Source organism: Leptodactylus fuscus, chromosome 11 (genome assembly GCF_031893055.1).
Source record: "Leptodactylus fuscus isolate aLepFus1 chromosome 11, aLepFus1.hap2, whole genome shotgun sequence".
NCBI lineage: Eukaryota > Metazoa > Chordata > Amphibia > Anura > Leptodactylidae > Leptodactylus > Leptodactylus fuscus.
This window is the reverse complement of record NC_134275.1, coordinates 26,247,728-26,271,702: the sequence shown is the minus strand read 5'-3', so window position 1 is coordinate 26,271,702 and position 23,975 is coordinate 26,247,728. Positions and strand designations below refer to the sequence as shown.

Sequence of the window (23,975 nt, the reverse complement as noted above, 5' to 3'; positions counted from 1 at the left end):
TCCTAGGAGTCCTGAGAGTGTTCTACACTTTGTTGTAAACTAATTTAATTTGTGGTTCGTACCAAATTTGTTCGACTTGAAACAAATCTGGTTTGCCGATTTCTATTCAGTAGGGTTTTTGTGACTGTTATGCCACATTTGCAGCAACCTGTGAGTTGCAATGTGACCCCAAATGTTTCTATTATGCTGTGGTATAGCCTAATGAAAGTGCATTCTTCATTCGCTCAATGGTGTTGTGGCCAAGATCCCTTTGTAGTCCTAGCCTAGAAGGATTGATTTCAGAATTTACTTAATTGAACTTCATGCCTGGATCGATACTCTTGGCATCAAGAGTCCCTGCTTCCTAGAAACATACTGTCTGGTACCATTTACAGTATGGGGCAGGATGTTTCTGGGAGTCATTGCATGAAGTTCAGATTAGGAAATATGGGGAATACACGGACTGAGTCTGAGTTTCACAGGTGAAACTCGGTCGCATGAATTTAGTATTGGAAACTTGAGCCCAGTTCACATCTGTGTTCGGGTTTCGGTTTGAGGAGTCCTCTTGGGGAGGCCCCGAATGGAAACCTATACTCATTAAAAAGCGGTTACCTTCAGGAAACCTGCGGACCCCAGTGCTGCTTGCAGGACTTTTCTCATGGCATGTTTCATGTGGAAACCACACGGACCCCATTATAGTTTATGCAGTCTGCGGGTTTCCCAGGTAACTGCTTTTTAATACATATAGGTTTCCATTCAGGGGTCCCCAAGTGGACTCCCCAAGTGGTAACCCGAACACAGATGTGAATAGGGCCTTAGCGCCAAATTGTGAGGGATAGACAAGCGTCAGGGCCTCTATAAATGGGTAGGTCTTGTAGGGTACTCTCCATATGCAGAGGTTATTATCTACAAAAAGTGGCCCAAACTGTTGAATCGATGACAGGGTCATTAACACGCAAGTCTCACTGGTGAGCCTGAAGAGCCAATCTATTATACAACCAAAGAGGAGCTGCTATATAGCACATATTGCTGAAAAACTTAATGTTGGCTGTAAAAGAAAAGTGTAACAACATACAGTGGAGAACATCAGAACGGTCATATTGTCTGTACTGAACTCTGTCTAAAGTGCCTTAAATGGGCATATGAGCTTCAGCAATTTACAAAAGGTGATCTGATTTAATTCATCTTATTTTCTTTTACATCATTTGGATGTGGTGATGATGGTGCATCTTTTGCAATTCTGATTCATGACCTTACTGCCCAACTCACAGGACTTTAAAAAATCTGCTATTAATGACTTGGAGCCAGGTATCACAGTATATCTTCAATACCAATACTTTTTATCCTAGCTTTTTTTGTCCTCCATCTGAATAACATTTCACTCAAGACATGCAAACTTTCATTATTCAAACATTTGGTCAATGCCAGGCCATGTACAGTATACCTGCAAGGTGGAAATGGCAGTCTCCCTCACTCAGACTGTGGGTGTAAGACATCTGATGTAAGGAAGACCTGAATTCTCAGCTACATGGCTAGTACATAAATCTACACAGGATCTTCATGCCTTCATGTAGTAAATGAAGAGGTAGAGATCCTGATCGGAGGACTGAAGGGCTTTACTCCCCCTTCTCTCACTTCCCACCAATGAGAAGGGGTGAGGAAAGCCCAGAGACAGAGCTCATTATTACAGCACAAGGATCCTGCCTGGACCCTGCTCTTGCTGTCTGCAGCCTGCAAAGGACAGGAGGTGAAAGTAAGAAAGAAAAATCAACAGGTGCATTCTGGAGTTAATATTCCTATTAATATCAGGCTTTTGGTGTTATTAATTTAGTTTTAGAAACTCCATGTAACTCACATTAATAGCAGTTAAAGAGGACCTTTCACCACCTGGGGCACATGCGGTGTAATACACCGCTAGAAAGCCAACAGGGCGCTGAATTCAGTGCACTATCGGCTTTCACGTTCTGTGCCCCCGGTGAAGAGCTGTGAGTGCTGGTACCGTAGAGAGGGGGCGTTGCTTACCGCCCAGCAATGATGCTGAGCGGTGAGGAATGCCCACGCAATACTCTTCTGTGAACGAGTACTATCAAGGGCGGAGGGAGGCATTCCTCACCACTCTCACAGTACAGCGCAATAGACGCTGCTGTGAGGAAGGGCGTTCCTGATTGACTGTCAGAAATGCCCTTTTGACAGTGAAGAGCTTCGGTTCCCGGGGGCACAGAACGTGAAAGCTGAATTCAGCTCACTGTTGGCTTTCTAGCGATGTATTACACCGCATGTGCCCCAGAAGGTGAGAGGTCATCTTTAACCCCATAATGTCCCTCACATTAACCCCTGTGTACTTCACATAAGGGTTACTAATATATAAGAAATATGAGGGTACTAATAAAGACCACAATAATGAAGATACTTATCTCCATGTGTCTCACAAATCAGTAACCCTTATGTAAAGCACACAGGGGTTAATGTAAGGGACATGATAGGGTTAACTGTACATGGAGTTACTAAACTGTAATGCACATGACCATACTTTTTTATCCACAACTGTGGATAAAAGTACGCACCTATATATTTAAATTGACTCATATATACAGCCATTCTTTTTGCGGCTATGTGTCTAAGCCAAATTGAAGAGCTGCAAATTATGAAGCAGGTCCTATCTTTGTCCTATATCTGTCTGCATTTGTGGCCCTGTCAATTTATATGTAATGTATAGGTCAGTGAAAACCACATCCGTTAAGTTTGTGTGCAGGAGGCCTAAGGCTGAGGCCCCACATTGCGGAAATGCTGCGTTTTTGTTGCAGAATTTTTTTTCCAGCCAAAGCCAAGAATATCTACAAAAGGAATATGACATATAAAGAAAGTTCTTATACTTCTACCTTCTGCTCAGTCTATTCCTGGCTTAGGCTCAGAAAAATGCAGCAAAATATGCAACGAAAAAGCTGCGTTTCCGCAACATGGGGCTTCAGTCTTAGGCAGTCTCTTTGGGGTAAGTGTGGCACAGGAATTAAAAATGGCTGAAATTAATCTACGTTTTCCTTACAGAAAAGTGAAAGTACCGGCAGCCGGGGAATGGATGGTTCTCAGTCATATACATGTACAATTGCGTTTTACACATGTACTTAAATTGCTTCTAATGGAAAAGTACAGATGTATCAAGGCAAATAGTGGCAAACGTATGTGGCTGGAAGCATGACAGCATGACAGTACCCCTATGTTTGTGCTATATGACTTTAGTGTAGGTGTCGTCAGCCTTACAATTGTTGCTCAGCACTCCGAGGACCGAATCTGTGATTTTTTTCAATTTAAATCTTCACGCCAAACAAAAAAGGTTGCCAGTTCTAGACTATAACGGGGTCCACCAGGTTTCCACCCGGAAAGGGCAAAAAAGTGCAGAGAGAAAAGCGCTTCTTCCAGGACTTTTCTCTCCGCATTTTTAAAGTGAAATGGGGAATGGAGTTCCCAGGTGGAGACCGCGCCTCGGTGTGAACATAGCCTTAATCATTATAAATCTACATGGACTAGTACTATCAAGGGTGGAGGGGGGCACTCCTCACCGCTCTCACAGTACAGCGCAACAGACGCTGATGTGAGGAAGAGCCTTCCTGATTGACTGTTACCACACACGTTTTTCCACACAGGAAGTCAGAAACGTCCATCATAGCTTCTATCCCTTTTTTTATAATAAAGAAGAGCTTATAGTCCATGTCCACATTGGAGACAATTTATTAAAACTGGCAATCCTTCTACCAGTCTTAATTCAATCCTCACAACTCACTGTACTTACTAAGATATTTTGGCCTCTTGGAATTTTTAGCCCGCTCTGCCCACTGTCTAAAAATGTGGTGAACGGGGTGCAGAGGCTGAGATGCGCCATAGTGTGCCAAAAATTCAGCAAGCTGAGGTGCATTTTTGGACAATTTCTAGGTGCCTTAGTAAATGTGGCCCATTGTGTTCACAGCAGACAGAGATAGTACTGTCTCTAGCTGACCAAGTGTTGCTTGGCCAGCTAGAGATGGTACTGTCTGTGTGATGTGCTGAGGCATCATGGGAATGATGGCAACACAATCAGAAACAGAAAATCTATAAATCAAGGAGGATATTTTAGAATTAGAACAAAAGCTACAGTTTAAGAAATAGGTTTGGTATATATACAAAAAACAAACAAACTGTACTACAAGCGACAAGTTCTAGCCCCACCCTGGCAATACAACATGTGTTTCCTATGAAAATGTACCATAAGGGAAAGGCAAAACTATTTTTTTAAATGTTTTAGTAGCACTTTGAGTTACTAAAAAAAATATGAAAAATGTGAAAAACAGACATATTTCACCTCCTTTTTTGTTAATATTTTTGCAGATATTACATAAAATAATATATATATAAGGCCACAGCTTACTATTCCTTCACTCATCTTAGTGAACAACCTTGGGAGTGCCACGACTGCAACTTACAGTTGAATAGTGTTTGACTTTTGCAACTTGAAGTTGGGGTTACAATATAACTCCATTCGATAAGATGAGTGAAGGAAATGCCAGGTGAACTGGCAATCTTTGTTATTGTGACAGTAGTTATGACCAAAATCGTACTGTGGCTCCAGCCTTAAGTCTTAACTCTTTGTAGTTAACAAGTAGGTTGCAGACAGCTGCAAATAAATGACAGCTCAGAATGTATGCTGTGTATGAGAAAAAATATCCTTGTACTGTGTTAGCCATCCTGACCATCCTGATGAAGAGACCTCTATAGAGTCTCGAAAGCTCGATATGTCATCAAAAAACTTTTTAAGTTAGCCATTAAAAAAGGTATAAACTACTGAGGACTTCTCTCAAAAAATTTCTTTCATTTGCTGTGTATGAGTGCTTTAAATATTATTGGTGGATATTAACTTTATCAGGGGCAGCATATCATGTTCAGCAAAGGCTAGCCAGCTAGAAGTCAACAATATATGCAAGCACAAGCATTAAAAATGTAATCTACTCCCAGTTCTCACATGAGCTAGTGGTTGCTTGTCTTGAAGCAATAAATATTTCTGGGTTTGATCTGATGCAGTATACTCAAGAACAAGAGAAAAATGATCACGGTGACGAAGGGAAAGTCGATCCTGAAGGGTGACCATGACATCCTGTAAAGAAAAAAACTGGATCAGAAACAGTCATAGGCACAGTGGGGAAATTTATGACACCCGATATGCTGTTTTTGTAGTTAAAAAAAAGTCACAATTTATGAATTGTTGAGGTTTTATGTTGAGAAATTTGCAACATTTAGCATATTCCACTTCTGGCAGCGCTTTTGACATGGAGCTGCTAGGACTCTACAGATGTATAGTAGTTTATGCCAGAAGTCTGGTATACATTGTAGCATAAAGGCAGTTTTAGTAAATAGGCCTATTTTTGAAATTTTTGCAGTTATTTATATGGAAAAGAAATACTTATACTTGTTGCACAGTTTTCAGAATTCTAGAAATCTTGCCTTTACTGTGGTTCTTCCATCAAAGGTAAACGATTTGATTTGTCCATTCTCCAAAAAGACTTTCAGTACATTAGGTATGAGCAGAAGAGGGGGGGAATCTTTCATTTTCAACATGTCCTAATCAAAAAAACAAAACAAAAAGGAGACCATATTAAAAACCTGCTAAAATAATATTATTATCTAATATTTACTAAATCTATTTACAATATTGCTAAAAATATTGTAATCATTGAAATATGTTGGTTAAGGGTTGACATGGTTATAACAATGGGAGTGAGCTGTGAAGCAGTCAGGTGACGAATGACTGTAATGTCACCAGCCTGTGAAAGCTGATCTAAGGGATTACTGAATGTTGGACCTCCACTTATCAAATATTGATTCAAAGGATAGGTTATCATATTTAACCCCTACCCACTGCAGGCGTTTTTGGATTTTCTTTTTTGGGTCCCTTCCTTCCAAACCCCATAATTTTTTATTTTTTTCCATTCACAGAGCCATATGGTGCTTAATATTTGCAGGACAAAGTGTACTTCTTAAGGCTGTATTCACACTGAGTAATGCTGGCGTTTTTTGGGCTTATTTTTGCACATAGCGCCGCGTTAACGCCGCTTAGCGCCGCATTAACGCCGCGTATACGCCGCGTTAACGCCGGTCAACGCCACCGCAAAATAGCACCGCGTTAACGCCACGTATGTTCACACTGAGTTTTTTACAGGGTGATTTTGAAGCGGAATTCTCAAAATCCACCTCAAAAAATACCTCTCAATGATTTCAATGGGAGTCAGTAGCAGTTTTTTTCTTCCAGCTGATTTTTTCAGCTAGAGGAAAAAAAAATTCAGTGACATGACCTATCTTCAGGCAGATTCTGCCTTGAAAAACCCATTGAAATCAAAGGGAGGTGGAAAAAAGTCACTTTTTTCCCCAAAAAAACTGCTTCAAGATGCGCAAGCGTTTTTAAAACGGAAGCTTCCAGGTGCATACAGTGTGCTGGAGAAAAAAAACTGCTGCAATAAAGCAGAAACCACAACAAATAAAAACAGCATCATGTAAAAAGCATATTTTTTCAGCTTGCAAAAAACTCTAAATTATATACCGTATACAAATGCAACAAGGCACAATGAAGGTGAATTCACAATGGAGAGAAAAAACTATATCAACAGACAGAATCACCAAAAAATCAGCAAGGCACAATGAAGGTGAATTCACAATGGAGAGAAAAAACTATATCAACAGACAGCATCACCAAAAAAAATTTAAAAAATGTATAATTTTATTAGGAATCAAAAGATAAAATCTTCACAATACAAAGAGACAATTATAACAAGGATACCAATCTCATCAATCTTACAGGCATCCCATGGTTTCTCCAATTGTGTGAGACAACAAAAGTCACACTTCAAGCTCCTGGCGAGGTGGCACCGTACCCCGGTTTGGCTACATTTTCACAAACTAGCATCAGAAAAAGAAAACAGAAAAAGGTACCGCCCTCCACATCTGGTGGTCATGCCCTAAGATAAAAGGCTACTGGTTTCAAATAACACAACAAATTCAGCGTATTACCTCTTCCACCCTAGTCTACCCTCCTGCTTTGATTCTTCTCTTGTGCCCTACATCCTACTACACTCCCAATAAATCATGGAGAGATGCATCTGCGTGTGGTAGGTTTCTCCATGATTTAGTTTTACATCGGTACTCTTTTACTGGACTTGGTTGTATTTATTATCTAGCATTGTCATTACATGTTATGGCTGATCTTTCATTATGATTCAACTTTGGTTCTGTTGACATTGTACTACTTACAGCTTTTTAGATATTACTGTTGTTCTTACATTCAGTCCTACATATTTATACTATTATTCACATTGACCTCCCACATGCTTTCTCTTGCAAAAAACTCTGTGTGAACAAATTTTTTTCCAGGCAAAAAAACTTTTTTATTTTTTTAAAAGGTCTGTTAGTGCTGCTAATGGGTTAATAAGGGCACCCAAATTCCTTTAGTAGTGTTTTGATTGATTTCTGTGATTACCTTGGATCTCCTGGCACCCTCTGCATTTATTTACATGGTGTAGCTTCCTGCTGTCTTAGCTAATGCTCTTTCCCCCCTTCTTCTCTCACACCCCCTCCCTGTCTCCCTAGATATCTCGCCCGCTACTGGCCCTTCCCAACTAACTCAGCTCATTCGTCCATCCCATCATACTTGCATCTCTTTCTCTCCAAACTTCCCTTCTTGGACGTGTCCTCCTCTTGTTTGATTCTGCTGACGCATGCGCATGCCGGAGGTGACTCTGACACCTGCGCAATAAAGATGGCAACCCCTGTTGACGAGGAGTGCCATCTCTACTGCGAATGTGTCCGAGGCATCTCTGGCCTGGGTTTACCCCGGCAGAGTTAAAGAAGAGGAGAAGCCATCCAAGAAGGGAGGTCACGTAAGTATGATAGGGTGGAGGGTGGGGAATATCGGTGATGTTCCGTGGCTTCCGTTGAGTGGCTACAAAAGCATTGTAAGGGCTAGTTCACACGTGAGTATAAGGGGAGGTTTTTGACAGCAGATTTCGCGTCCAAAACCTCCCCTTATAATGGTGGTCTATGGAGACCGCCGGGCTTCTTTTCTCCGCTAGCGGCGGGCTGCTGCTAGCGGAGAAAAGAAGCGACATGCTCTTTCTTCAGGCGGAAGCCGCGCGGGCTGCGCCGCACGGCTTCCGCCCGGCTGCAGCACCCTCCATGTTGGCTCATTCATTTGAGCCGACAGCGGAGGTGAAAGCCGCGACCGCGATGGTCGCGGCGGGTGAGTTTTGACAAGAGAGAGACGCGGCTCGCCGCGTCTCTCTCTGTGTCAAAACCCGCGCGGGCAGTTCACGTGTGAACTAGCCCTAAAATAAGAAGGAAGCACTTGAACGTTGCCCTTCTGTTAAATCCACTCCTGACTTTGGCTAAAAAAAACCAGCATCAAAATCTGCAACGAAAAACACTGGGCCATAGTCTAGATCTGTAAGTGTCAGTGGAGAAGCGGCTATTAAAAAGGCTGTTCAGGCACCACTAATCATGTTTTAAAAGCTCCCCCTGTTTTTTAAATAATACCCTAAAAATGATTATTAAAATCATACTTACCTGTGCACGGTGGGCGGTTCATGCACTGGTGGACGTCATCTTGCTGGCACGCCTTCTTCCACGCTCACAAACTTCTTCGTTCCAGAAGAAAAGAAGATGGAGGCAGGGAAGAGCGAGCCCAGGAGGACGTCGCTGGAAGAAGACACAGAGAAAGGCGTGCCAGCAAGATGATGTCCACCAGTGCAGGAACCACCCACCGTGCACAGGTAAGTATGATTTTAATAATCATTTTTAGGGTATTATTTAAAAAACAGGGGGAGCTTTTAAAACAGGATTAGCTGTGCCTGAATAGCCTTTTTAAAGGCTATTCAGGCATATGTGGGGCTCATACGGCATAATTTTGCTGATAGAGCCCCTTTAACAATATTACAATGTAAGGTTCTCCCCATGGTCTGCATGAACAATTGCATAGGTAGGCAGGGAAGACATTCAGCTTCTGATCACATTCCACGTGTGATTTGCATCATCTTAGCGCAGAGACATAAAATGGCTCTTTTTAAACTGTTCCAAATTTAAATTGCATTGTATATGGTGATGAATGTTCTGAATAGAGTGTCACTTTGGCTTCACCACAAAGTAATTACTTTAGAAAATTCCTGGAAGTCACATTGCCCAATAACTCTTAGGGTCCATTCACATGAAGTAAACACGCGCTCAGGGAGCCTTCACACGGACTAAACGATCCGCTCATTCTGAACGTAAACTCGTTCAGAGTGAGCGGCGATAAAACAGATCCCATTGATTTCTATGGGTGCTGGCATGCGCGCGCTCCCCATACAAATCAATGGGAGGCTTTTTTACCTATTGCTTTCAATGTGATTTTTTTTTTCTTTTTAATTGTACGGTCGAATGTGCTGAAAAGTCTCAATGATTAAAGGCCTAAGCAATGAAAATGAGAGACTATTTCTCAGCATGCAGACTGCTCCGTTTTCATTGCTTGCATCTGCCACAGCATTTAATAAAACCATTATAGTCACCTTTGCCTCTGCTTGTGTTTTATATATGGTTTCTTTAAAGATGATGTCAGGGGAAGGATCCTCAGGGATCAAAGTGTACATAAACACTTTAACCAACTGATGAGGCCTCCCATAACACTATCTTAACCACTTCCGGACCGCCCATAGACTATATACGTCTGGGAAGTGGTTGCCTAGTTCTGACAGGACGTACCTGTACGTCCAGTGAGAACACAGCAGCTGCACAGAGATCGTGCAGCTGCTTTCAATGGGAGCCAGCTGTAACTTCAGCCAGAGCTCCCAGAGAGAAGACAGGGAAGATTTATTCCCTTCCCTGCCTTCTCGATTGCTGTATATACAGCGCTCAATGAACGCTGTATACACAGCTATGGACGCTGCCATAATTCAGCTGCCCTCTGACCCGGCGGACACGTGATCCACCAGGAGCAGAGTCTTGCAAAAGCTGCTGGGTCCTACAGGACCCCAGATCAGCTCAGTAAGCTGTATATACAGCGTGCAGAAGGCTGTATTTCTCCTGCAACTGGGGTTAAATGTAGCAGCCCCAGTTATAGGAGAAATCAGCCTCCAGTACAAAAAAATAAGTGATCAGATGTCCCCAAAGGTCTCTTATCACCATATGGGGACACAATCTGGAAAAAAAAATAAAATAAAAATATAATAAAAAAGTTTTTTTAAAAAGTAAATAAAATAATAAAAAATAAATAAATAATACGCTAATAAAACGCCGTTATTAAAGGTTATAGCCCCACCCCCGACGACACCATACAAAATAAAAATCACCATAATAGAGAGGAGAAACTATATTATAAAGTTTTTAGTGACACTTTGTGTTATTAAATAAAAAAAATAATAATAAATTGAAAACCAGACACAATTTCCCTCCTATTTTGTTTATATTTTCCTGGATATAAAAAAAATTAAAACACATTCGAAAATAAAGATAACATAAAAATAAAGCCCTACGTGTCCCCGAAAAAAGACGCAAAAATTAGTTGACTGAGAAATACGAGAAAAATGTTACAGCCCTCAAAACCGCACATACAAAATAAACCTAAAATGTGTCAGGTCCTGGACCACAAATTGGCCCGGTACTGAAGTCATTAAAGAAACCAGTAGTCACCTTTGCCGATGCTTCTCCTTGTTTGTTTGATAATGAAAACAAAATGCTAATTTATTTTTAATAAAATAACTTCTCTTTACTTTTTTTTATTGTGTATCCTCACAGTTGTTTTGTATTTTCTGAGCATGCTAAATAAAACAGAGTCTTCATGCACATTAGTGGGCATGGACAACCTAACATAGAAGATCCTCATACTGAGCTGGCCTCATTACTAAACAAGATCAACCAGGATAATCAGGGATGGAAACAGCCATCAGATCTTACTATATTATAAAGTTTTTCAGTGACACTTTGTGTTATTAAATTAAAAAAAAATAATAAATTGAAAACCAGACACAATTTCCCTCCTATTTTTTTTATATTTTCCTGGATATAAAAAAAAATTAAAACACATTTGAAAAAAAAATAATATAGTTTTTCCTCTCCGTTATGGTAATTTTTATTTTGTATGGTGTCGTTGGGGGTGGGGCTATAATAACCCAGTAGCTGTATACACAGCGATCGAGATAGCAGGGAAGGGAATAAATCTTCCCTGCTATCTCTCTGAGAGCTCCGGCTGAAGTTACAGCCGGCTCCCATTGAAATCAGCTGCACGATCTCTGTGCAGCTGCTGTGTTCTGACTGGACGAACTGGTATGTCCTGTTAGAACTAGACAACCACTTCCCGGACGTATATAGTCTATGGGCGGTCCGGAAGTGGTTAAGTGGGTGATGCTTCACTGGTTCTGATGCAGATGGAATTACTAGCTCACACCATTCCTGCTCTAGCCTCCACCATTGGTGCTGTTAGGGTCCATTAACACAGAGCAAAATGGTGAGGAATTTGGTGTGGAATTTCAGTGCTGGAAAAAAGCCTCCCATTCTGCTAGCTGAAAAAGGAACCCATTGAAGTCAATGGAGGTCTTTTATTTCAGTGCTGAAATTCCACACCAAATTCTTCAACATTTTACTCCATGTGAATGGACCCTTAGTTTTAGCTTCTGATATTCTAATTAGGCTTTCTGCAGTCAGGTGGTCAGTCCTCTTTGACAGGGGCGTAACTACCAGGGTAGCAGCGGTAGCAGCTGCCACAGGGCCAGGGACATTAGGGGCTTGGCGACAGCTGCTACCGCTGCATTTTTTTTCTTAATAGGCCATTACCGGAGTTACTCCAGCCGGTAACGGCCCTATTTACTTTCTTTTCAGACCCCCTAGTATAATGATCGGAGGCCCAGGAGAGGTAAGTGAACATAAAACACACTGTTATTTACCTCTTCCAGCTCCAGTCAGGCTTCGGGCCTCCTTCTGTGATGTCCCTGACGTCACATGACCCGGGCCTGCGTCCCGGGTCATGTGACGTCCTGGATGTCATTGAAGATGGCCGACACCACCGAGGAATGCAGCGGATCCGGGGATAGGTAAGTAACAGAGGTTTTTTATGTTGGTATCCCCCCCTCGGTCTCCGATTATTTATACTCTGGGGTCTGAAAGATCCCAGAGTATAATATTTGCTCATGGGTGTTCACTACGGGGCACTGCCATTCCTAGTTATGCCACTGCTCTTTGAGGAATGTACAACTTGTTTCCATTCCGCCATTATGCATCTTTTCTATATCCCCATAATAATTGTGTTCTGATGGTTGGGGAACTAACAAAAAACACAATATAAAAATTCTGCAAACTATACAAGTCATGTGTAAATTAAAACAACTGATACTTTAGACCCATAAAAAATGTATAACTTACTGCATCTGTATCTCCCACAGTCACAAGTTCAGAAAATCGTACTCTTCCTGGGTTGGAGCGTAGTTTCTCCTTCTTAGCTGCACTTATAAACGCAGATTTTGGAGACTACAAGAAAAAGAAATGCCTATGCCTTACACAGTTGTAGGGAACATGGTTAAAAGAGAATAAATTATACACTTGTTTTACGTTGAAATAGCTGGATGGACATTGAGTAGCAAGAAGAGTCATGGTGGGGCATTTATCATTGTTCTTATTGTTCTGTCCCTTTTTTAAGTTTTATTTTGTGTGGGAAAGTTATCATTGTGCCTGTATTAAAGACTTTTACATAAGGCTCATAACTTTTCTTTTTTTTTTTTTTTTTTTTTTTTTTTAGTAAAGTGAATGTGGTTTATCTGTAGTAGCCTTTTATGATGAATTTATGATGTGCCGTTTTTGTAATAAAAGACGTAAGAAGGTGGAATAAAAACCTACAACATTAGAATTACAATTTCCAGGTGGATTTTAAGCAAAATTTATGGCACAATTTCCCTTTTTAGAAAATTAAGCATAAGGCATCAAAACAAACACACCAAAAAAAGGCACAAAAAAGCAGCAAATGATAAATAATCCCAAATATTTCTTTCTATTATAGGTATTATGTATTACAGGGCCGCACCTCTTATGAGGCGAGGGGAGGCAGCCGCTTCAGGTGGCACTCTCGGACGGGGCGGCAGCCGCAGGGCTTTTTTTTTTTTTTACCTAAACTTTATTAAAGTTAAAGGACCTGTGTTGATGTCATCACCTGTGATGATGTCATCAAAGGTCCTTTAAAGACTTGCAATTCTGCATCTATCTAGGACCTAGATAGATGCCGAATTTCAAATCAGCTAAAGAACCTGTGATGACATTATCACAGGTCCTTTAGTTCACTAGGCTATCATCAGACTTGTCAGTGGGCGGAGCCACGTGGGACAGTGTGCTGAACCTTTCTATAACTATATCTTCAATATGCTACAGATATTGGGGCTGATTTATTAATGCATTATCTGTGTTTGTGCTGTGGCAAAATGAATGAATTGACCTTAGATTTCACTATACTCTGGGCCAGCCCTTGCAGGTCCCCTGTCAGTAGAATACTTTCCCTATTAATATAGGGAAAGTATATGATGGAAGGACACTGTGTACCTGCAGCATCAGCTAATAGACAGCAGCCAGCGCTGGAGCTGCAGCTATTGATCGAGGAAGCTCTATTCAGCGCTCTCAGGACGCTTTATCCCTCCCCCTTCTCTGACTGCTCCAGGAGGCGGGGCTTATCGCTATACAGAAGATTGGACCCCTTCTGATCTCCTGCCATCTGCATAGTGCACAGAAGAGAAGGAGGAATGGAATGCTCAGCAAAGTGAAAGTAAAGAAAAGAAAACACAGGTACTTGCTTGCATCACTATGCCTATTAATGTCAGGCATTTGGGATTATTAATTTAGTTTTAGTAACTCCATGTGCCTCACATTAATAGCAATTAACCCCCTCATGCCCTCACATTAACCCTTGTATGCTTCACATTAGGGTTACTAGTATGTGAGATATATGGGGTGTGAGAGAGTGAAGAGTGTGGTCTGGGAAGACAGGTACATTCCAGCCAGGCACCTCAAGGGTGTATGGTAAAGACCCAAACCAGGGAGGTCAGCTGACTATTCAAGGCCTGATAATAGTCTGTGTGTGAGGACTGGGAAGTATGGCACCACACTGACAGAGCTGACCTGTCAAGACCAAATCTACAGAGCAGGTACTGTGCCACCCATTGTTGTTGCCAAGGTGGGAGTCTGGTAGCAAGGCTCCTGTATAGACAGGGAAAAGTTTGTTTGTGTTTAGTTTAGTTCTCAGCCGAGAAGGGTTTTTGTTTTGTTTATTTGTGCCTTTGCAAAGGCAATTAATGCACTGCAAGTGAATAAAAGCCTGAACTTGTGTGCAACCCAGTGTCTTTGTCCCTGTTTCCTGCACTGCTACCGAGCATCTACCTGAGCGGTTCCCCACATATGGTGCTTCAGATGCGGGCATAAGTGCAGTGAGACATACACAAGCTGAAATAGAAAGCCACAGCTATGGAGGAGATTGTGAAACAGCTGATACTGGCTAATCAGCAGCAGCAAGAGACTTACAAGCTGTTACCGCAGAGGCATGCAGAGGCCTGTCAGCAGCAGCAGCAAGCTAATGCAGCACAACAGGATACCAACCAACTTTTGGCCAAGCAGATGTCCATGTTGCTTGCTGTTCAGCAAAAGGCCGACCCAGCAAAGCCAGAGTGGGATGCTAGGAAAGAGGTCCGTAAAGCATTGACCAAGATGACGTCAGAGGCCTATCTGTCTGGGTTTGAAAGAGTGGCCACCCATGAGAGGCTTCCACCGCAGCTCTGGCCAGAGGTGTTGGCTCCTTTCTTATTTGCTGAGCCCCAGCAAGCGTATTTTGGCCTGAGTGAACAGGATGCATTGATTACCAGCGCGTGAAGGCAGAGATCCTTGCCCGACTGGGTGTGGATCAGAATGTCCGGGCTCAAAGAGTCCATGATTGGGAATACCAGGAGGCGTTACCACCAAGGGCACAAATGCACCACCTTGTACAACTTGTCCGTAAGTGGCTCCAGCCAGAGACATTGACCCCAGCGCAGATTGTGGAGCGGGTCGTCATGGACCGGTACCTGAGATCTCTACCGGGTAAGATCCAGCAGTGGGTGGGGCATGGAGACCCGAGTAGCGCCAATGCATTGGTGGGGTTGATGGAGCGATACTTGGCTACACAGTCCCTTAAGAAGGAGCGGCCCCAGATCCCACAAGCTCCGAAGGTCCAGAGGGCCAAAATAACTCGGGCTCCCCAGGATAAGGTAGTGACACAGGGGAGAAGGACTGTCATTTGCTGGGAGTGCCAGGAGCTGGGCCATATTCCAATCGAATACCACGCGGCAAACGCAGTAAAAATTCGTATCCCCTCCCACCTTCCTTGGCGCTTTTTTGCACCAATAACTGTGCAGGGGAGGTGGGACAGGAACTACGACAACGGAGGCAGTTAAAAAAATTGAAAAAAACCATTGGCTGCTGAAAACATGTGACCTCCCATTTATAAGAACGGCTGCCGCCCAATTCGCAATTTTTGCGATCAGAGATAGGGAGAGAAAGACATCTGCTGAGGGCTAGATAGCGATTAGCTTCAGATAGGCAGGGTAGAACTAAAGAAGAAAACCAACAGCTCTTCTCAGAGCTATTCACTGTAGGGACATCAGTCCAGCTTTCCCTGGACAGTGGAAAACAGGGATACAGAACAGTTACAAGTTCATATATAGCAGAGAAACAGCTTTTGGCTGTCCGCACACAGAATAGCCAGAATCCACAGCAGTGACTAGTTCATATAGAGCTGAAAAAAGCCTTTAATTTTTTGGGGGCCAGAAAAAAATGCAGCAGTCCACTGCATTTACACATTTACAAGTTCATATAGCTGATAAAAACCTTGAATTTTGTTGTTTCTTGAAAAATTGCAGCAATCCACTGCATTTACAAGTTCATATAGCTGATAAAAACCTTGAATTTTGTTGTTTCTTGAAAAAATGCAGCAATCCACTGCATTTACAGGTTCATATAGCTCAAAAAAACCTCGAATGGGGGGGGCTGAAAAATTGCAGCAATCCACTGCATTTACAAGTTCATATAGCTGATAAAAAAAACTGGAATTTTATTGTTTCTTGAAGAATTGCTGCAATCCACTGCATTTACAAGTTCATATAGTTGATAAAAACCTTGAATTTTGTTGTTTCTTGAAAAATTGCAGCAATCCACTGTATATACAAGTTTATATAGCTGAAAAAAACCTTGAATTTTGGAGGAACCTGAAAAATTGCAGCAATCCACTGTATTTATAAGTTCATATAACTGGTAAAAACCTTGAATTTTGTTGTTTCTTGAAAAATTGCAGCAATCCACTGCATTTACAGGTTCATATAGCTGATAAAAAACCTTGAATTTTGTTGTTTCTTGAAAAATTGGAGCAATCCACTGCATTTACAAGTTCATATAGAGCTGGAAAACAGCTTTTCTTTGTGCTGTATAGACCATCAAAAAGGGAATAGTACATCCAAAATGCGCAAGGCTAGCGCAAGGGGACAAGGACGAGGACAGGGGCGAGGAAATGCAGATGTTGAGCAAGGTTGCGTTCAACCAACGTCTACTGTGCCTACAGCTCTGCGGCAGCAAGCATTGAGCTTCCCCACAGTCCCTGGCTTGATGACCACATTGAGTAGGCTGCAGGGTACAAACCTAAGTAGGCCCGAGCACCAGGAAGAGGTGTTACAATGGCTGGCGGACAATGCTTCCAGCACATTCTCCACCAGCCAGTCAGCCTCTACCACAACTCCTCCTCCTACCCAACAGTCTGATCCTCCTTCCTCACAACATGCCCAATCTTCCCAGCAACCTAATCCCACCTTTCCCACCTCCCAGGAGCTGTTTTCGGCTCCATTCACCGTCCCTTTCTCTGTCCCACCACGTCCTGAATCACCAGAGGTAACAGATGAGTTCCCTGATGCACAAACACTAGAGCATCCGTTATCTCCTATTGTTGTTGTTGACCAGCAATTGTCCCTCAGTGACGACGATGACAAGACACAGCTGCCATCGGGGCAGCCTTTTGCTGTCGTCGTTGCGCAAGAGGAGGAGGAGGAACCGTCGGAGGATTTGGAAGAGGAGGTGGTGGACGATGAGGCCACTGACCCGACCTAGACAGGGCGGATGTCAAGCGGGGAGAGCAGTGGAGATGTGGAGGGAAGTGCAGCACCAAAGAGGGTGGCTAGAGGCAGAGACATGTCGAGAGGCAGAGGACAGCTGCTTCACCGAAGCCAGGCCACAGCCAGCAGGGCCCAAAATGTTCCCTCTTGTACCCAGCGTAGAAAAACTCCCACATCGAGGCCACGGTCTTAGGCGGTGTAGAATTTTTTAAATGTACAGTCCTATAAAAAAGTTTGGGCACCCCTATTAATCTTAATCATTTTTAGTTCTAAATATTTTGGTGTTTGCAGCAGCCATTTCAGTTTGATATATCTAATAACTGATGGACACAGTAATATTTCAGGATTGGAATGAGGTTTATTGTACTAACAGAAAATGTGCAATACGCATTAAACCAAAATTTGACCAGTGCAAAAGTATGGGCACCTCAACAGAAAAGTGACATTAATATTTAGTGGATCCTCCTTTTGCAAAGATAACAGCCTCTAGTCGCTTCCTGTAGCTTTTAATCAGTTCCTGGATCCTGGATGAAGGGATTTTGGACCATTCCTCTTTACAAAACAATTCAAGTTCAGTTAAGTTTGATGGTCGCCGAGCATGGACAGCCCGCTTCAAATCATCCCACAGATGTTCAATGATATTCAGGTCTGGGGACTGGGATGGCCATTCCAGAACATTGTACTTGTTCCTCTGCATGAATGCCTGAGGATTTGGAGCGGTGTTTTGGATCATTGTCTTGCTGAAATATCTATCCCCGGCGTAACTTCAACTTCGTCACTGATTCTTGAACATTATTCTCAAGAATCTGCTGATACTGAGTGGAATCCATGTGGCCCTCAACTTTAACAAGATTCCCGGTGCCGGCATTGGCCACACAGCCCCAAAGCATGATGGAACTTCCACCAAATTTTACAGTGGGTAGCATGTGTTTTTCTTGGAATGCTGTTTTTTTTTGGACGCCATGCATAACGCCTTTTTGTATGACCAAACAACTCAATCTTTGTTTCAACAGTCCACAGGCTTGTCCAAATGTGCTTTTACATACCTAAGGGGGCTCTGTTTGTGGCGTGGTTGCAGAAACAGCTTCTTTCTCATCAATCTCCCATACAGCTTCTCCTTGTGCAAAGTGCGCTGTATTGTTGACCGATGCACAGTGACACCGTCTGCAGCAAGATGATGCTGCAGCTCTTTGGAGGTGGTCTGTGGATTGTCCTTGACTGTTCTCACTATTCTTCTTCTCTGCCTTTCTGATATTTTTCTTGGCCTGCCACTTCTGGGATTAACAAGAACTGTCCCTGTGGTCTTCCATTTCCTTACTATGTTCCTCACAGTTGAAACTGACAGGTTAAATCTCTGAGACAACGTTTTGTATCCTTCCCCTGAACAACTATGTTGGACAATCTTTGTTTTCAGATCATTTGAGAGCGGGCTGCCCATGCTCGGCGACCATCAAACTTAACTGAACTTGAATTGTTTGTCCAAAATACCTTCATCCAGGATCCAGGAACTGATTAAAAGCTACAGGAAGCGACTAGAGGCTGTTATCTCTGCAAAAGGATGATCCACTAAATATTAATGTCACTTTTCTGCTGAGGTGTCCATACTTTTGCACCGGTCAAATTTTGGTTTAATGCATGTTGCACATTTTCTGTTAGTACAATAAACCTCATTTCAATCCTGAAATATTACTGTGTCCATCAGTTATTAGATATATCAAACTGAAATGGCTGCTGCAAACACCAAAATATTTAGAACTAAAAATGATTAAAATTAATAGGGGTGCCCAAACTTTTTCATAGGACTGTATGTGCTGCGGACAAATAGAGTGCCGTTTGCACACTCTGCAACTCAAAACTGAGTAGGGGCTCTGAAAAGAGCAACCTCACAACCACTCCCATGTGCCGTCATTTGGAAGGCAAGCACTGGGCTCAGTGGCAGAGAGCAAACGCTGTACTATCGTCGTCTGGCGTTGCCGCCACTGCCTCTCCCACTCTTGCCAATGCTGGCAATGCGGTCCAGACCAGCAGCCAGGAAACCTCCACATCTTCCTCCACCACTTTGGGGACTTCTCCCTCATCCTCCCCTTTTCCTGCCTCAGCTCCTTCTCCTGCCTTAGCTCCTTCTCCTGCCTTAGCTCCTTCTCCTGCCTTTGCTCCTTCTCCTGTACCATCATGCGCCTCCTCAAAACAACCCACCATCTCCCAGACTTTTGAGCGCAGGCAAAAAATACAGCACTACCCACCCCCATGCACAAGCCTTAAACGCGCACATCTCCAAACTGCTGGCCCAGGAGATGTTGCCGTTCTGGCTTGTTGAAAGTCAGGCCTTCCGTGACCTGATGGCAAGTGTGGCACCTCGCTATGCCGTCCCTAGCCGTCACTACTTCTCCCTGGTATGCTGTCCCCGCCTTGCACCAGCACGTGTCACACAACATCCAGAGGGCCCTAAGTTCCGCGATTTGCACAAAGGTCCACTTGACCACCGATGCGTGGACAAGTGCATGTGGACAGGGACGCTACATTTCACTGACGGCACACTGGGTGAATGTAGTTGAGGCTAGGAGCGGGTCACAATCTGGGGCACTCTACCTCATTTCCCCGCCCAACATTCCTGGCAGGAGCTCTGAACCACCACCCTCTGCAGCACTGGCATGGGGAGACGTCAGCAGGCCATGCTGAAGCTCATAAACTTGGGGGACAGACAGCACACTGCCTCCGAGGTGAGGGATGCCCTGCTTGATGAGACGGCAACATGGCTTTCGCCGCTGCACCTGGGCCCAGGCATGGTCGTGTGTGATTATGGCCGCAACCTGGTAGCGATTCTGAAGCTTGCCAACCTCCGACTCGTTCCATGCCTGGCCCATGTGTTCAATTTATTGGAGCAACAGTTTTTGAAAACATACCCCAATGTAGCCAAGCTACTGGTGAAAGTGCGGCGCTTATGCGCCCACTTTCACAAGTCCACAGTAGCCGCTGCTAGCCTCCAAAGCCTCCAGCAATGCCTCCATCTGCCAGAACACCGGCTGATGTGGGACGTCCCCACATGTTGGAGCTTGACGTACCACATGTTGAGTAGAGTGTGTGAGCAGCAGAGATCCTTGATGGAGTACCATCTAGAAAACCCAAGGGTTCCTCAGAGTCAGCTCCCGCAGTTTCTGCACCATGAGTGGCCATGGATGGCAGACTTATGCGAGATCTTGCGTGTCTTTGAGGAATCAACCATGAGGGTCAGTTGTGACGACGCAATTGTGAGTGTCAAAATCCCGCTCCTGTGTATGATGCGAGAATCCCTCATCGCCATCAGGGATAACGCATTGGACGCTGAGGAGTTCGGCATAGGTGCTGAAACATCCCAGCAGGATAGTCATGGCACACTCCTGTCCGCTTCACAGCGTACATTGAGGGAGGAGGAGGAGTACGAAGTGGCAGATCTCATTGTCACACAGGAGGGTAGCGGGGAAGTTCATTGCGTCCCATTGTTGCAGCACGGTTGGGGCGAAATGGAGGAGGAGGAGGAGGAAATGGAGAATGACCATTCCGGTGGGGGCAGTCAAGTGACGCCAAGTAACACTCTGGCACACATGGCTGAATACATGTTGGAGTGCTTTGCAACTGACAAACGCATTGCCAAAATCCTGGAGAGCAACGACTACTGGATTTTTGCAATCCTCGACCCCCCGGTATAAAAATTTTGTTTGTAATTTTATTCTGGTAGAGGGGAGGGCCAGTCGCTTGAGTGATGGCCACACCCGGCAGGGGCACACTCTCCAAGGTCTGGGACACGTTAATGGCACCCACTCGCACATGAACCAGCAAGGTAAGCTAAAACAGAAGAAGGCAGGCGTGCCAAAAACGCACGCGGTGGGTGCGAGCCAGTGGTTCCTCTTATTGCCATCCTACTTGTGGTTTATATCATGGGTAAGCTGTACTTCCATTTATAAATATGATAGACCTGCTGTTTAACCTCTGCTGCCACTGATTAAGTCTTTTACAATCTACTTTGTGTCCATTTTTATTTGTCTAAAAGTACTCAATGCTTACATGTTGTTATATTATTTTACTTTTAGCTTAATTGCATTTTTGCCTTATTGCGCTTTGCACTATATATACTATAGGATAAATTTGGCCTCCTTTTGGTAGCATTTGTATAATCTGGCCTTATGTTTTAGCTTTCCTTGCTGGTTCATGTGGTACATATACAGTGGGGCAAAAAAGTATTTAGTCAGTCACTAATAGTGCAAGTTCCACCACTTAAAATCATGAGAGGCGTCTGTAATTTACATCATAGGTAGACCTCAACTATGAGAGACAAAATGAGAAAACAAATCCAGAAAATCACATTGTCTGATTTTGTAAGAATTTATTTGCAAATTATGGTGGAAAATAAGTATTTGGTCACCTACAGACAATCAAGATTTCTGGCTCTCACAGACCTGTAACTTCTTCTTTAAGAGTCTCCTCTTTCCTCCACTCATTACCTGTAGTAATGGCACCTGTTTAACCCCTTAGCGACCCTTGACGTAACTGTACGTCATGGGTCGCATGGGGATGTATGGAGCGAGCTCACACGCTGAGCTCGCTCCATACACGGCAGATGCTGGCTGTATAATACAGCCAGGACCTGCCACTAACAGCAGCGGTCGGTGCCCGAGCCGATCGCTGCTGTTAACCCTTTACACACTGCGGTCAAACGCGACCGCAGCGTGTAAACAGCGCAGGCGGCATGGGCGCCGCCATGTTTCGCCGATCGCCGCCCTCCTGAACGTCACAAGAGGGCGGTGATCGGTTGCTATGACAGCCGGAAGCCTATTGAAGGCTTCCAGGCTTGTCTCTGCACTAGGTCTATTAGACGATGCCAGAGGCATCGTCTAATAGAAGTGCTGGTATTCTGCTATTCACTGCAGTACTGTAGTATTGCAGTGAATAGTATGAGCAATCAGACTCCCTAGGTTTCAAGGTACCTAAGGGGTCTGATCATAAATGTAACAGAAGAAAAAAAAAAGTTTTTAAAAGTATTAAAAAAATAAAAAAAATATAAAAGTTCAAATCACCCCCCTTTCCCTAGATCAGCTATAAAAGTAATTAAAGAACATTAAACATAAACATATTAGGTATCCCTGCGCTCCAAAATGCCTGAACTATTAGAATATTAAAACATTTATCCTGTACTGCGAACGGCGTAGCGGCAAAAAAAATAAAAACAGCCAAAAAGCGTTTTTTTCAACACTTTGCCTCCTATAAAAAATTGAATAAAAAGTGATCAAACCATCGGATCTTTCCCCAAATGGTATCAATAGAAACGTCATCTTGTCCCGCATAAAAAGACACCACAACCAGCTCCATACATGGAAATATGAAAAAGTTACAGGTGTTAGAACATGATGACACAAATTTTTTTTTCTATTTTGCAAAGTTTATCATTTTTTTAAAAGTATCAAAAAATTTCAAATACTATATAAATTTGGTATCACCGCGTTTGTACTGACACGTAGAACACAGGTAACATGTCATTTGTACCAAACAGTGAATGCTGTAAAAATTAAACCCATAAGAAAATGGCGCAAATGCATTTTTTCTCCAATTGCGCCTCATTCTGAATTTTTTTCCAGCTTCCCAGTACATTGCACAGCATATTGAATGGTGCCATTACAAAGTACAATTTGTCTCGCAAACAATAAGCTATCATGTGACTCTGTGAACTGAAAAATGAAAAAAGTTATGGCTCTTGAAATGTGAGGAGGGAAAAACGAAAATGCGAAACCAAAAAATGGCCTGGTCCTTAAGGGGTTAAACTTGTTATCAGTATAAAAAGACACCTGTGCACACCCTCAAACAGTCAGACTCCAAACTCCACTATGGTGAAGACCAAAGAGCTGTCAACGGACAACAGAAACAAAATTGTAGCCCTGCACCAGGCTGGGAAGACTGAATCTGCAATAGGCAACCAGCTTGGATTGAAGAAATCAACTGTGGGAGCAATAATTAGAAAATGGAAGACATACAAGACCACTGATAATCTCCCTCGATCTGGGGCTCCACGCAAAATCTCACCCCGTGGGGTCAAAATGATCACAAGAACGGTGAGCAAAAATCCCAGAACCATGCGGGGGGACCTAGTGAATGAACTGCAGAGAGCTGGGACCAATGTAACAAAGCCTACCATCAGTAACACACTACGCCGCCAGGGACTCAGATCCTGCAGTGCCAGACGTGTCCCACTGCTTAAGCCAGTACATGTCCGGGCCCGTCTGAAGTTTGCTAGAGAGCATTTGGATGATCCAGAAGAGTATTGGGAGAATGTCCTACGGTCTGATGAAACCAAACTGGAACTGTTTGGTAGAAACACAACTTTTCGTGTTTGGAGGAAAAAGAATACTGAGTTGCATCCATCAAACACCATACCTACTGTAAAGCATGGGGGTGGAAACATCATGCTTTGGGGCTGTTTCTCTGCAAAGGGGCCAGGACGACTGATCCGGGTACATGAAAGAATGAATGGGGCCATGTATCGTGAGAGTTCGAGTGCAAACCTCCTTCCATCAGCAAGGGCATTGAAGATGAAACATGGCTGGGTCTTTCAACATGACAATGATCCAAAGCACACAGCCAGGGCAACGAAGGAGTGACTTTGTAAGAAGCATTTCAAGGTCCTGGAGTGGCCTAGCCAGTCTCCAGATCTCAACCCTATAGAAAACCTTTGGAGGGAGTTGAAAGTCCGTGTTGCCAAGCGACAGCCCTAAAACATCACTGCTCTAGAGGAGATCTGCATGGAGGAATGGGCCAACATACCAACAACAGTGTGTGCCAACCTTGTGAAGACTTACAGAAAACGTTTGACCTCTGTCATTGCCA

At 43.4% G+C, this 23,975-nt stretch overlaps 1 protein-coding gene across 1 annotated transcript in view; it reads right to left on the bottom strand.

Moving 5' to 3' along the window:
* FRMPD3 (FERM and PDZ domain containing 3) overlaps nucleotides 1-23,975 on the bottom strand; it is a 304,332-nt gene that overhangs the window by 86,883 nt on the left and 193,474 nt on the right. Inside the window, exons 7-9 of the mRNA XM_075259354.1 lie at nucleotides 12,379-12,483; nucleotides 5,449-5,565; nucleotides 4,970-5,101 (exon numbers count right to left, since the gene is read on the bottom strand). Coding sequence (XP_075115455.1) covers nucleotides 4,970-5,101; nucleotides 5,449-5,565; nucleotides 12,379-12,483 — 354 coding nt within the window. The remainder of the gene's footprint in view (nucleotides 1-4,969; nucleotides 5,102-5,448; nucleotides 5,566-12,378; nucleotides 12,484-23,975) is intronic.